The 13,312-nt window shown below is 39.6% G+C and overlaps 1 protein-coding gene across 3 annotated transcripts in view; it reads right to left on the bottom strand.

Moving 5' to 3' along the window:
* Positions 1-364: 364 nt before the first annotated feature.
* ROR1 (receptor tyrosine kinase like orphan receptor 1) overlaps positions 365-13,312 on the bottom strand; it is a 393,156-nt gene continuing 380,208 nt past the window's right edge. For 2 of the 3 annotated variants that reach the window (XM_019628205.1, XM_019628206.1), the window contains exon 9: positions 365-4,708. In XM_019628205.1, coding sequence (XP_019483750.1) covers positions 3,281-4,708 — 1,428 coding nt within the window. In that variant the 3' untranslated portion in view covers positions 365-3,280. The remainder of the gene's footprint in view (positions 4,709-13,312) is intronic. The other variant, XM_019628204.1, reaches the window with a different exon arrangement.

The raw sequence follows: 13,312 nt of genomic DNA, 5'->3' as shown, positions 1-13,312 counted from the left end.
GTAGTCCCTTCTGTATTAAATAGCAGAAATGGACAAGTTCTTTGAACTTCCATAATGATACTCATTTTCCTTGACAGTGTGTATTAATCGCCAGATGGGGAACTCTTTCTTTTGGGCAAATAAGGTCATAAAGATAAGCTGTGACAATTAAATGGCCACATTTCTTTTATTTTATCGATATGGTTGGAATCTAAGTTGAACATAAGATGTACACAGCTTTTCTTCTTCGGAGTTTTAAGACATGATTTTTGATGTCTAAGTTCACATGGAAATATCAAGGCAGAAAAGGATGCAACGTTTAAACCCAATTTTTACATTCCATTTAGTTATAAAGTAATTATTTAATATATTATTTTGATTTTAAAAATTAAAATCTTGCCATATATAGGTAAATGCTCATGAAATCATTAGGAGTCTCCCTTCCATTAGAAAAAGAATGGTCATTAGAAAAAGAATGCCCAAGTCTATTTTAAAAGCCTACTTTAAAAAAAAATCATTTCAATGAAATAGCACTAAATAGGAATTGTGATTCCTCTTTCTATGAAAAGTCAATTATTAGGAAAACCACTATTAAAATCCCCAAATATCTCCATGATAGCAATATTCAGGAAATAATATTTTATGGTAAACATTTTTAATAAACAGCAGCATAAAATAATCAGTGTTTAATATCATCTCTGGTGTGTGAAATACAAATGCATATATCCTTAATATAAAATAGCCTTTTGTCATTACAATTCCATGCTTGTCTATTTTAAATGCCCATAATAACAAATCAAACATTAAGTAATACAGTGATTAAATGCATGCAGTGAAAATAAGGAAAGATATGGTAGGGCAAGATATCTGAGTATTGCCATTATATATTTGAAGAAAATCTATATTGAGTTAAAAACAAATAAACAAAGGAAACAAGGAAACAGACCAGATATAAAAATGCAGAGATATATTTTCACTTCTGTGATACAAACCATAAACATAGTTTTGTGCAAAAAAAGAAAGGGTCTGAAAATAAAGTCATCTTACAAAAAACATTGTCAACAAAGCAAAAGATATTTTTCAGTTTGTGAAAATAATACTATTTTTAATACAAACAGGACTGTGCTATGTATTATCACAGTGCTATTATAAAATACATTATTACAAGTGGTTTTGAAATTTTGTTTGCTCACCTTAATGACTTCAGTAATTATAAAATGTTTAAAATAAATGTTATAGTTCTTTATAAAAAACTAACTTGAATTATTTTTTAAACCATAGTTATGTTTTTCCAGAGTAGGTATTTTACTGGCTCATGGAATGCTAATTTCCCTTTAAGGGACTCCTAGAAAAACTCAGATTCACTGAAATTGTGTTTACTTAAAATAATAAATATTCTTGGAAAACAATTGATTGTCGTATGATATACAAAATTGTGGTTTGAATCTTCATCATTAAACAGTTGCATAGCAACAAAAGGATACAGATACTCTTCTCTACCTAAAGTTAAGAAATGTAACTTCTGAATCAGCTTATTTATGCCACAAAAATGTCTTAATTTATCTCTGAATAAACCTGGATATAGCCAATTCTTTAGGTTCACAGTACCTATAAGTCCATATTTGTTGTTTGAAGATTCAGTGTTTGGGAAAATTGCAACATATTTTGGTAAACGTATTTCCTTGATTTCTCATCCTAATTGTATTAAAGAAACAAACAAAACTGAAACATCAATGTGCTTCTAAGTCTCTTACATTCTTCTCATCAAATACCATTTCCAGGAATTACTTTATCTCCTGTCTCTTTTTAAGTCTCTTTAGCTGTAAAATTAAAAACAAAAAAATTAAAAATGAGACTTTGAGACATTGTTCTTAGAATAAAGGAGCTATTTTTTTAACAAGAGAAAAATCAAACATAACATTCCTTTCTATATAAAACTTGCAACCAATAAGAATTCTAAACTTGGCAAAAGAGGGCTAGCAGGTAAATGGCATGAGATGTACATTTGATACCTCCCTCTAACTAAGGCAAAAACGATCATGTTGCTGCTACAATATTTACCAGATTAAAAAAATTCAGTTCATGATAATCTTTGAAATGAGAACTTAGTACTTGTTTTTAAAAAAATACTGTAATATTTTACAAAATAGAATTCATAGTCTTTGGATTCCAACTAACGCTATGAATAAATTGGCATACTCTTGGTGCTGGAATAAAATCTGTGAACATTTCCAGATCAGAAAAAAAAGTGAGAGAAACTGTAACTAGATACTGGTGTTAGTTTCCTACTTCCCCGAAGTCCACTGATGGTGAGCACCCCTATACCTTGGACAACCCATAAGCAGGAGGTTGCAAGTGCTGATGAGCTGGTCTGCAGCCACACCTCTATTCTTCAGTATTATTAGTCCAGGGAATCTCCTGTGAGGCCGTCCCCATGGGAACCCTTGTTCCTCTCCCATGAATGCTGATCTAGGCCAGAGGCCATTTTCCTGACTGTGCCTCCTTTGGTGCCTCATTTCTAATGCAACAAAGTGAACTATCACTATCAACCAACAATCAATTCCAGCAGCCACATCTAGCCTTCCTATGGTCTGATGCCCTTTGTTATTGCAAGGGCTCTGTGTAAACACACTGTGGGGGAAAAAAAAATGTAGAAAAGGCCTTCATGATCAGCAGAGATTCACAAAGAGCTACACTCTGCACAGTCCCGAAGAAGCCCCACTGTGCAGAAGGCTTCAGGGGACTGACACTTGTCTTATGGCTCGTTTCCATCTGGGATTTCAATTTGGCCTAAGGTTTCCTTATCAATTCTGAACACCACTTCCATACAAAGATGCATAGAGTCTAAATTGAATCAACATAATTCCTAAACATCTGTCCTGAAGAAAAGACAGCAGGTAGACAAATGTTACGGTATATACACTTTGGGGAGAGACCAGTCATGGCGACTGAATGTGAAATACACAAAGCACCATTTGACTTTCCTTTTTGGTTTGATGCTTAATCACAAGGATCTTTTCCTCTTCGCTGGTTTGCAATTCTCAGTACTTGAAACCAGATGTACCAATTCCAATGCCATGGCATACACCCTGATGAGGTGTTAATCCCACAATGATTTTTTTTTTTTTCCTTTCTGGCTGGTGTCTGCCCTGCTTGGTAAGACACAGTTAAACTTCACAGAAGATACTTGTTGCAATGTCCGCTAAATGAGAACCTTACTTTAATAAAAACATTTGAATATAAATCTTTTCTACGGCTTTCTAGGTTTTCTGGTGTACCACATTTACAAAAGTTGTGCATTTTACAGTTCTGCAGAAATCATAGATTCGGTGTGTCCATGAATATTGGAGTCTCCTAGCAAAGATGGTTGCTTTGAGTCTATTTTGTAGGGTTTTTGAGATTTGTTGCCGAAAACAGTGATACCCATGCCACCAGGATGGTTTGGAATCGACATGTGTGGTAGTAAAGGAATATTTGCTTCCTGATTGGATCCCGATGAGGGCAAGCTGGTCACATGACCAGTGCTAGTCGACCCACTGGCACTGCTTGGGGACCGACTCTTGGGAGGCGGGCAGTGCTGAATCACTCTGGGAGGACCTGCTGGCTGATAGTGGGCAGCTGGAAATGCTGCGTATCCAGGAGGTATTGGGTATCCATTGATGGGAATGAATCTCTGGTTCTGAGGTATAGGTGGGCCAATGAAACCAGCAATCTGGCCCTGTGGTGTAATACCCTGGCTCGGAAACATATAATTGGGATACCTGGGGTTACTGAGATTACTCACGGGGCTGGCACTAAGGGAGGTTGTCTGCGTGGTGGCATTCCCTCCGGAAGGAGTAGTAGAGCTGGTATGACTTGAGAGTCCCTCCCAGGACCGAAGCCGGACATGGATATCTTTAAATCTTGGTCTCCTAGAAGGAATCTCATTCCAGCACTCGGTCATGAGGCTGTACATTCTGGGTGGGCAGTCTTCAGAGCATGGTAACAGCTGTCGTTTTCTCACCATTTCGATCACTTCCTGGTTACTAAATCCATAATACGGCTGCAGTCCAAAACTGAAAATTTCCCACAAGACAACCCCAAAAGACCAGATATCTGAATCAGAGGAGAATTTGCCATACATAATGGCTTCAGGGGGCATCCAGCGAATGGGCAACAAAGACTTGCTTTGCACCCTGTAATAATCGGCAGAGTAGATTTCTCTGGAAAGCCCAAGGTCTGAAATCTTTACATGAAGTTGCTCACCGATTAAAATGTTGCGAGCTGCAAGGTCCTTATGGACAAAGAAATGACTAGACAGGTATTCCATGCCAGCTGCAATCTGAATTGCAATGTGTAGAAAATCTCCGTGATCCAGGCTGGATTTTACGGTCCCATCTTCATCACTGCTACAGCCAACATCAGAATGTGGGGATCGCATGATGAGGAACTCATGGAGGTCCCCCTGATTCATATACTCAAAAAGCATACACACAGGTTGTTCCTGAGTGACAGCACCTAGCAGGCAGACAATGTTGGGGTGGTGGAGTTCGGCCATCAGGGAGGCTTCCTGTTGAAATTCTGTCCATTGCTGGGGGTTGTTATAGTCTTTCAAGGTCTTTATAGCAACCAGCTGAGCATGGTCCATGCCTGGGAGATAGAGATGGCCCTTATAGATCTTTCCAAAGGCACATTCACCCAATTCTTCCATAAAACGTACAGCAGAGAGTGGCAGCTCCTTAGCCTTGCTCTGTATGAAAGAAAGGAAAAGTGGGGTTTAAAACATTTCTTAATGCACCTTCTTTAAGGAGAAGTGAGGCCTATAGAGAAAGATTCTATAAATCAGATTAAATAAAATATTGTAGGTCTATTAAGTCTTTAAAGTTGTTGGCTGCACTTTGGAGGAGGTGCCATAGGCAACTTTCTGTTCACCACTCCCTTACTCCCCTTCTCCCACCAAACTACACCTCCTGTTCCAACAACGGTTTCCTGCTGTTGCCTAGAGTCTTGCTACTCCAAGTGTGGTCTTGGGACCAGCAACATTAACATCATTTTAAATCGTACTATGATTGAGGACTCTTGGGCCCACCAGACCTACTGAATCAGACCATGCATTAGACAGATCCCAGGTGATCTGAGTGAATATTAAGAGTGTGGAAACGCTGCTGCAGATGACACAGCCTCAATTCTCAGTGCGGCACGTAGAGTGTGTGATTTGGTCCTAGCCTGCCTATGCTTGCCACTCCTCTATGTGATAGCATCCCGTTCGTTAAGCAGGTCTCCTCGCCATCCACCCTAAACCACCATGCACATTCTTGCCTAATACCTTTGTTCCTGCAATGCTCTCCTAGTCTTAGGATTTTGATTGTATGAAAAGCCAGAGAAAACAAAAGACTATCCTCCTGCTCACAGAAGAGGTGGGAAGGTTTGGAAGGTGTTCCTCTCTACTTGTCAAATACTTGCTTCTTCTGAAACTGTCCCTGCCCATGATGGTCTCTGCCTCCTCGGGGGTCCTTTTGGCTTTATAGTCTGAATGCCACCACATGTGAGAGGCAGCGTAGGGGCTGTTTACATGCATGACCTCTACAGCCAGACAATCCGATTTTGAATCCTGCCTTTTCTACTTACCGGTGGTGTAATCCTGGGTATAATATTTAACCTCCTTGTGCCTCAATTTCTGTCAAATGGGATGATGATAATACTTGATATAATTGCACTTATCTTGTAGGATCCTTGTGAACTTGTAATAAGTTAACATTTGTGAAGTACTCAGCATGATGTCTGGTATATGGTAAGTGCTATTTAACTTTTAAGCTGTTGCTGTTCTTTTTATAAATACAGTTTGTCTTTTCAATCAGATTTCAATTTCTTGCATTGCCCTTCATAGTAATTGATATTCCTACAGCTTGGCAAGTGGGTTGTTTACTGATTAACCTTAAAATAGACAGGGGAAAGCATCTAGCTCACAATGAAAGTGAGTATTAAATTGTGACATTTAGCTTGGCAGGAAATGTCTCTAGTGCTATGTGTTTTTCCCTATTTTTGAAATTCACCTCAAATCTAGCCTGACGTTTAGCCTAATTTGCTAGGGAAAAAGTCATAAAAGCAATGCGTTTGTACATAAGCTGGTTTTTAAAATAATCCCTGCATTTTAAGTTCTTATTTTTTAGAAAAAGAATACTGCTCTGAGGATCCCAATCGAAGCTGACAATGCTGTGATTCCATATAGAATGCAGAGCTCTCTGAACAGAGTTTAAAACAACAGTTTAGAAAATTAAGTGAAAAACTTCTCTAATCCAAACTCAACTAATTTAGAATTCAGGATGATTAGCTCTGTTCTAGGCTGATATTTCCCATGGCAAAATGCCCACTAACCTAATTATAAGTGTAAATAAACTTACAACAAAACACCCGCTTAAAAGGACAAAACAGAATGGAGGGTTTTGAAACATTAGTTCTTCTACGCAAATAACATTTCTTATCAATAGGTCTCATTTCTGCATTAAAACAGAGTTTATGGGGTTTGTATTTGGATATGTCTTACAGGAAAGTTACTTCTGTTAAAAGTAATGGTAATGCATTACTTTAAACATTCAGTAAAGTCAAGCTTATTGATCTATCCGATTTATTAAAGTATTGTTTGTAATGGCAAAAGATTAGAAACAATGTAAATGTTTACCTAGAGGAGACATTAAATTAATTATGATGGAGCTAGTAAATAAAATATTATATACATAGTTATAAGAAGAAATGAGGACTCTTTGTATGTACAAATATGGAAAGATCTCCAAAATCCTAGTGCTGAATTAAAAATATAAAGCAAGAGAACAGTTAATATTGTATTCTGCTTTTGTATGAAAGAGGAGGAGAAAAAGCATGAATATTCATATTTCTTTGCCTATGCATAAAGAAACTCCGAAAGAATGCTCAGGAAACAACAGTGGCTATTGGGAGGGTACCGAGGTAAGAGCTAGGAGGGGACAGAGGTGGAAGATTTTTTTCACTTTATGCTTTAACCCTTTTATCATTTTGAACCAGGCCAATATATTACCAATTGAAAAAAGTAAATAATTTAAGAACATAAGCCCAATCTTTCCATTTGGTTGACTCAAGACATTTCTTCTGCAATCCCAGGTCCATCCACTATATTTCCTTTTGCTTACAGGGTCTGGATTCTTGTGGGTGGTTATGACATTCCTTTGGGAGAGCAGCATGTGGGTGACAGAAAAGTAACCTTTTGGACCATCCCTACTTTCTTCTCTTGCCCCACTCAGATGATTTTGCTTTTGTGGGAAGAGTAAGCCAATGTGAATTTTTCCTGCATGACATTAAGATTGGGATTTCCATAAGAACTTTTCCTAATGATGGAAATGAATCCAACTTATGTGATGGTTCCTTGAATGGCATAGAAGGTATTACTTATTTTTTTTATCTAAATAGGATCCCCTGGCTTTTGTTGATAGAGAAGGGCAAGGGACTGAGTAACAAACTCCTTTTGAGGGAAAAATGGGAACTAGGAACTCAACCCAAGGAATATTGGACTGACATAAGGAGGAATTATAAAACTCCTCTTCCCTTCTTCTGCCCCTGCTGAAAGTAATCCATAGGCAGTGTGGTATCATTCAAACTATGTAACTTTGGACTCATACACACCTGAATTTGAATCTTAGACCTTGTTGCTTTCTATTAATAGTTAATATTTATATAGCACGTACTATATATGCCAGACATTGTTCTAAGCACTTAACAAATAATGACTCGTTTAATACAACAGCCCTGTGGGGTAGGTCCTATATATTAGCTGGCTGACCTTGGGTGAGTTTCCTAACTTTTCTAACCTCTATTTCCATATCTATGAAATAATATACTATTCTAGCTTCCATAGTTATAGTAAATATTAGATGCGACAATGTATGAAAGCAAGTTCCACCTATTAAGCACTCTTTACATCAATCGTATTTTCTTTATTAGGGAAGTCATCTAGGAAGCGGAGTAAATGCAAATGATTTAGATCCATTTAGAGCCTGAAGTAGTTCTAGACAATGTTCTATAATTCCCTCTATTTAAAAAAAAAATAGGCTAAGTTTCCTCCTGGTAATCTTTCTCCATTTTCCTGTAGTTTTTGTTTTGTTTTGTTTAATTCTTTAAAAAAAACGACAGAGACTTTCTTCAGAGGCTGAGGGTGGATGAGAATTTGAGTGGTCTATGGCCTGTTCCTCTAGGATTCTGGGAGACCTGGCTGGAGATGGAGAGGCAAGAACCCACGTGGAAGAGTGGATGGTGGCACATGGGGAAAGGAAGAAAGCAGGCCAAAGTTCTGAGGACTGGAAGAGAAGAGGGAGTGGACAGGACCTTGGCACCTGCCTGACACAAGGCCCCTGGGGCTCCACAGCCAAGAAGGCTAGCAGCATTCCCCTACACTGAGGTAAGTCAATGAATCCTCTTGTATTCGTCTTGCCATGTTACAGATGGAGGAAGAGGCTTAAAAAAGGATCAAGGATTTTCAGGAGAGCCAAAAGGGTTGCACTTACATGTGCAAAGCCTACTGCTTTGGGCCACACCATTCTACTTGAAACCAGAGAAGCCTGCTGCCCGGGGATCCCAGTTTGACATGGAATGTTCCTGAAGGCTCTGCCTGGGGCCTGACACCTTGCAGGGCTGTGTGGTCAGCCTTCAGTGTGTGTGGTCACTCGGTGAAATTATAATTGTTCTTTTTCCCTGTTCAGATGCGTGAAAGAATACACTGCACCCAAAGTGCATTTCATCATCTCACCAACTCCTGGTGGGCCATATCGCACGAAGTCCCAACTCTTCTCCAGCTGATAGAAGGAAGAAGAAGCAGTTCACCAGAGCAAGTCATAACCAAATTTGGGGATGCGCTTTGGAAAGAAACGCGGAAAGCCACAAAAATGGCAGATTTCACAAAATCTTTCCTTCGAACACCTGTGCAGCAGCCGGCATAGACGTACCCAGAAAAAAAAAATAGATGCTCAGAGCTTGGTTTCAGGGGAACAATTTACACAGTGATTTGCATTTTTAAAATGCTCAAGTTACTTGATACAAATGAGTCTTAACTACAGACTCATTTTCAAATTTTACATAAATCCTGAACTAGTTAAAAAATCATAAAAACCCTTAAAGAAGCAGTCAGTAGACTGTACGGTGACGGCAGGAAATTAGCTGTATTGTTGAGGAACAGATGGTTTACATTATACAAACCCTTTAGGCTAAACTTGTTTAGGTCTGGCATATTGTAAATTATATTTTAGTAATGAAAGTGAAATGACCTCTGCTTGACCTCAAGTGGGGTTTGTCTGTTTGAACCAATGTAGTGGAAAACTATGAAAGAAAATGAAGTCATAAAGTTTTGGCAGTTCAATTTTGGCTCATTTCAAGTTAAGGGGTTATAAATCTGTTTAGTTTTTGTTTGACAAGTATTTGTCATACAGGGATGTACAAAATGTAAAGAAGTGTAAAATACACATGAGGCATGGTGCCAAAGTAAACCCAGTACAAAGGAAAACTGGAATGAATAGGGCCCTGGGCTCCTATCTCTTTATCACTCCCTCCATTAGTTGAATGACAAGATGGGCTCGGTTTATTATATGCTGTAAGGCAATTAAGTACCTTAAAACTGAAACAGGCTTTCAGTTTAAATGTTAACATTTTTACTTCTCAAAGTAAACACACATCTGCCTCAGTGCAGTTTTAAAAATTATATAATTTGGGTGGGGGAGAAAAAAATCAAAGTTGATGTGGAAGTTGATACATTATTCTAAAATCCGACTGCGTCCCTTAGAAATTTTTGAAGAGCAAGTGTAGGGAGAACGTTTTAGACTGTGAGTGATTTAGAAGCAAGACCAATGTAAGTATTCTAGTGCTGTCTAAACTGCTGAGAGGCCAGGCTGATGTTGGTGGCTTCTTTCACCGAGGGATGAATACTAAATGGGGACATGTGACCCTTTTAGATATATTCATTTTAGATGGGAATGCAATGAATCATGGGTAAGGTTTTTGTTTTTTTGTTTTTTTAAATAAAATTCTAATTACGTAGGTGGCAGATGGATAAGGAGGACAGACTCAGTGACGTATCTTTTTCCACCTTTGGGAAGTTACACCTTAGGTGATAATAATTTGAAATGACATCTCTGCGTGACACAACTTACTACTAACCTTCCATTTCCTGCTTCCTTTACATAAGTGATGACCCTAGGAAACGAGGTGAGGGTTTTGTGATGGCCATCAACATGTGTTTGCAGCATGGATGCCCTCTGTGACTTCTGGCCTCTAACTTGAGCAGGGTATGAAGGCTCTATGTTTGAGTCCAGTTTGAAGGAGACACACAATGAAAAAGCAGAGCTACATGAGGTGGATGGAACCAGAGCCCAGGGCCATGCTCCAACCGCAGGTGATGAAAAAGAGCTGACATTCATATTCATACAATTGACCCAAATCTCCCCCTGGAGTTCCTGCAGCCCCTGTACCGGTTCCTTTCCCATGCCCGAATGCACCCAGACTGCTGCTCTTTTTACAAATCTCTTTTACTCTACATTTGCCAACTCTAGCTGGACACAAGTGTCTGTACGGTAAGAGTGGGTTCCACTCAGTGGCATGTGTCCTCAACCCCATCAGAGGAATAATGAGGCAGATCCTGGCCCTACTGAAATTAGAGAGGTATTTTGGGTAATAGGAAGAAATTACAAGGCCCTTGTTCTCTTTGGAAGCACAGTTTTCCCTGAGATTGATATTCCTTGGGGACTTACTAGCATTCTGAATCTCAAGTACTAACTTGCGTATTCTATATCAGAGCAGGTATTGGGACCCCCTAGGGGGCTAGTTAAAACATACAGTGCTAGAAACACCCAGAGTTTCTGCTTCTGTAGGTCTGAGAGTGCATTTCTGACCAGTTCCCAGGTGCTGAGGGTGATCCTAGAATGGAGGTTTCAGTTTGAGAATCACTGGAATACATGAATATGGCTTTTGGATCAGACAATTACTGAGTGATCTGTGTTCCCGCTCCTTGCATAATGAATGATCAGTGTGTTTGAAGAACCTGGTTGAGCAATTTTGACTTAACACAACACAGAGGAATTAACACTCTGCTTCAGAAGATGCTTAGGAAAGGCCAGCTAAGAGAAAAATGTAAGATCCATTGACTGCTATTTATTGCATTTATATTCTGCATGGCTACTGTCTTAGCAAGATTCAAGGTTTTGAAATATAAGCCACTCTATGGCTTGGGCCATGTTATCAGTTTATTCTATTTTCATGTGCAGCCAATTGTGTGGGATATGTTTTAACAGCTGGTTGCATCCTTCAACTGATGCCGTATATACTATACACATGCAGAAGAGCACATGAGGAGCCATACAAGAACCATGAAAAGAGAGAACATCCTGTCCTAGGTGATTGTCATCTGAGCTTAATAATAGATAGCATGTGCTGAATAACGCGCCATGTGCCAGACACTGAGATCATAATCATGGCTACCATTTTTTTTTGAATGTTTATGTGTTAGGCTATAAGTACTTTATACATATGAACTCCTTTCATTCTCACCATAACTCTCTGGGAAATTGGTCATTAATGACTAGCATCCCATTTTACAGAGAGAGACCCTGAGGATCAGAGCAATTAAGTGATCCTACCGTTAGTGGGCTGTAAACTCAGGCTAGTCTCTTCCGAAATGACTACACTGTATTCCCTTGTCTGCTCTCTAAGTGCTTGATGCATTCATTCCTTTAATCCTCTTCACAACCCTGTGAGATTCATGCTGTGATTTCCCCATTTTATGGATCAAGAAATCAAGGCATTCGATAGATAAGGAGCTTGCCTAAAGAAGGGCAACTATTAAACGGTGATGTCAAGATGTAAATCCATCTATGTCTGACTCCAGGCAGGAGCATTTTTCTGGGAAGAAGTGGCAGTTTTCATCCAATCCTGAAAGGGCTCCACAATTTGAAAAGCATGAGGCCCACCGGTGTGTGTAGAAGTGAAATGTCAAGGTGTAATTGCTCCCTAGTCCCTGATGATCTAGACCTTACTCTGGTTGATCCTCTGTTGTACCATTAATTGACTGGGATAAGTGAACCAAACTTTTCAACAGCAGCCAGTGCCTGAGTTGGGCACAAGGGCCCTACATGAAATTGCGATTTTTACAATTTTATATCCGGACGTGGCTGTTGACAGGAATCTGCTTGACTCCAAAGCCTATTTTCCCTTCTTGTGCCTTTCACTGGCTCTTAGGTAAACAGTGTTAGAATTGTGAAACAATGGACTCCACTCATAAATGGAAATGATTACATTTTAAAAGCTTAAAGGCCACAACCATTTGATTTTAGGAGGTTACGGACATTTTCAAAGACTGCAGCCGAACTAAGTGCCGTTTGACTTATGCAATCAAATTGTAGAGGGAGTTCCAACCAATATTTTGCCACATTTGCTCAGAGCTCAGCAGCACTTCTCTGGAAGTGATTTAACATCAGAAACAGTTCTTTTCTCTGTAGCGTAACTTTCTGATAGTTCGTTTGAATGTTTGGTGGTGACCAGGGTTGATTCTGTGGTGGAATTACTTTATAATGTCAATGGGAGAGGTTCTCCTCTGCCTGGAAATAGGCGGAACAGATGCCAGTAATTTTAACATCAGCGTGAGCCACCAAGCCCTCATAACTCGAGCCTGTGTGTTTCAGTCAGCCTGAAAATGAAGGCAGAGAGAGAAATGGGGAAGCCCTTGAGCTCTGGACCTGGGCAGACCCAGGTTCAAGTTTTGGCTCTGCAATTTTACTAGCTGTGTGACTTTGGGGGAAACTCTTAATCTCAAGCCTTAATTTTGTCACCCCGCCAAAATCAGGCTCAAATTAGTATCTACTTCATAGGGTTATTATAAAGAATCTGTTGAGATAATGCATGTGAAGTACTTTAGCTCATTCATAATACCCATTTATGACATATCCATTTATAATATTCATTCTCCCTAGAAGTAAAGTTTCTGCAGACATAGCTTTATGCTAAGCTGGAGCTCTGAGAGGACAGCCAGCCTCTCAGCCATATCAGACTATCTCTGCCCTAATAGATTGGTCCAGGGTGTGAACAGGGTGTGGGGCAGTTAACGGGATGGACATAAGGAACACCAGAACTGTCCAAAAAGCTACCTTTATAATCTTCACTGTGATTCCCTCGCCTCTGTCCTCACCCCACGTAATGCTGTGGGCTGCCACGTTGTGCAGCTCCCCCCTCAACCTATTATCCTGAGCACAGCATTTGAGGGCTGGCTGAGTGGCTCAGTTGGTTAAGAGCTCGCTCAAGAGTTTGAGCTCTGAGCAACAGCGGCTCGATTCCCAGCCCGAGCTGAGCA

Source organism: Hipposideros armiger, unplaced genomic scaffold (genome assembly GCF_001890085.2).
Source record: "Hipposideros armiger isolate ML-2016 unplaced genomic scaffold, ASM189008v1 scaffold_755, whole genome shotgun sequence".
In the NCBI taxonomy this organism is placed as follows: Eukaryota; Metazoa; Chordata; class Mammalia; order Chiroptera; family Hipposideridae; genus Hipposideros; species Hipposideros armiger.
The sequence above is the reverse complement of the archived record's forward strand: the minus strand, read 5'-3'. Positions and strand labels throughout refer to the sequence as shown.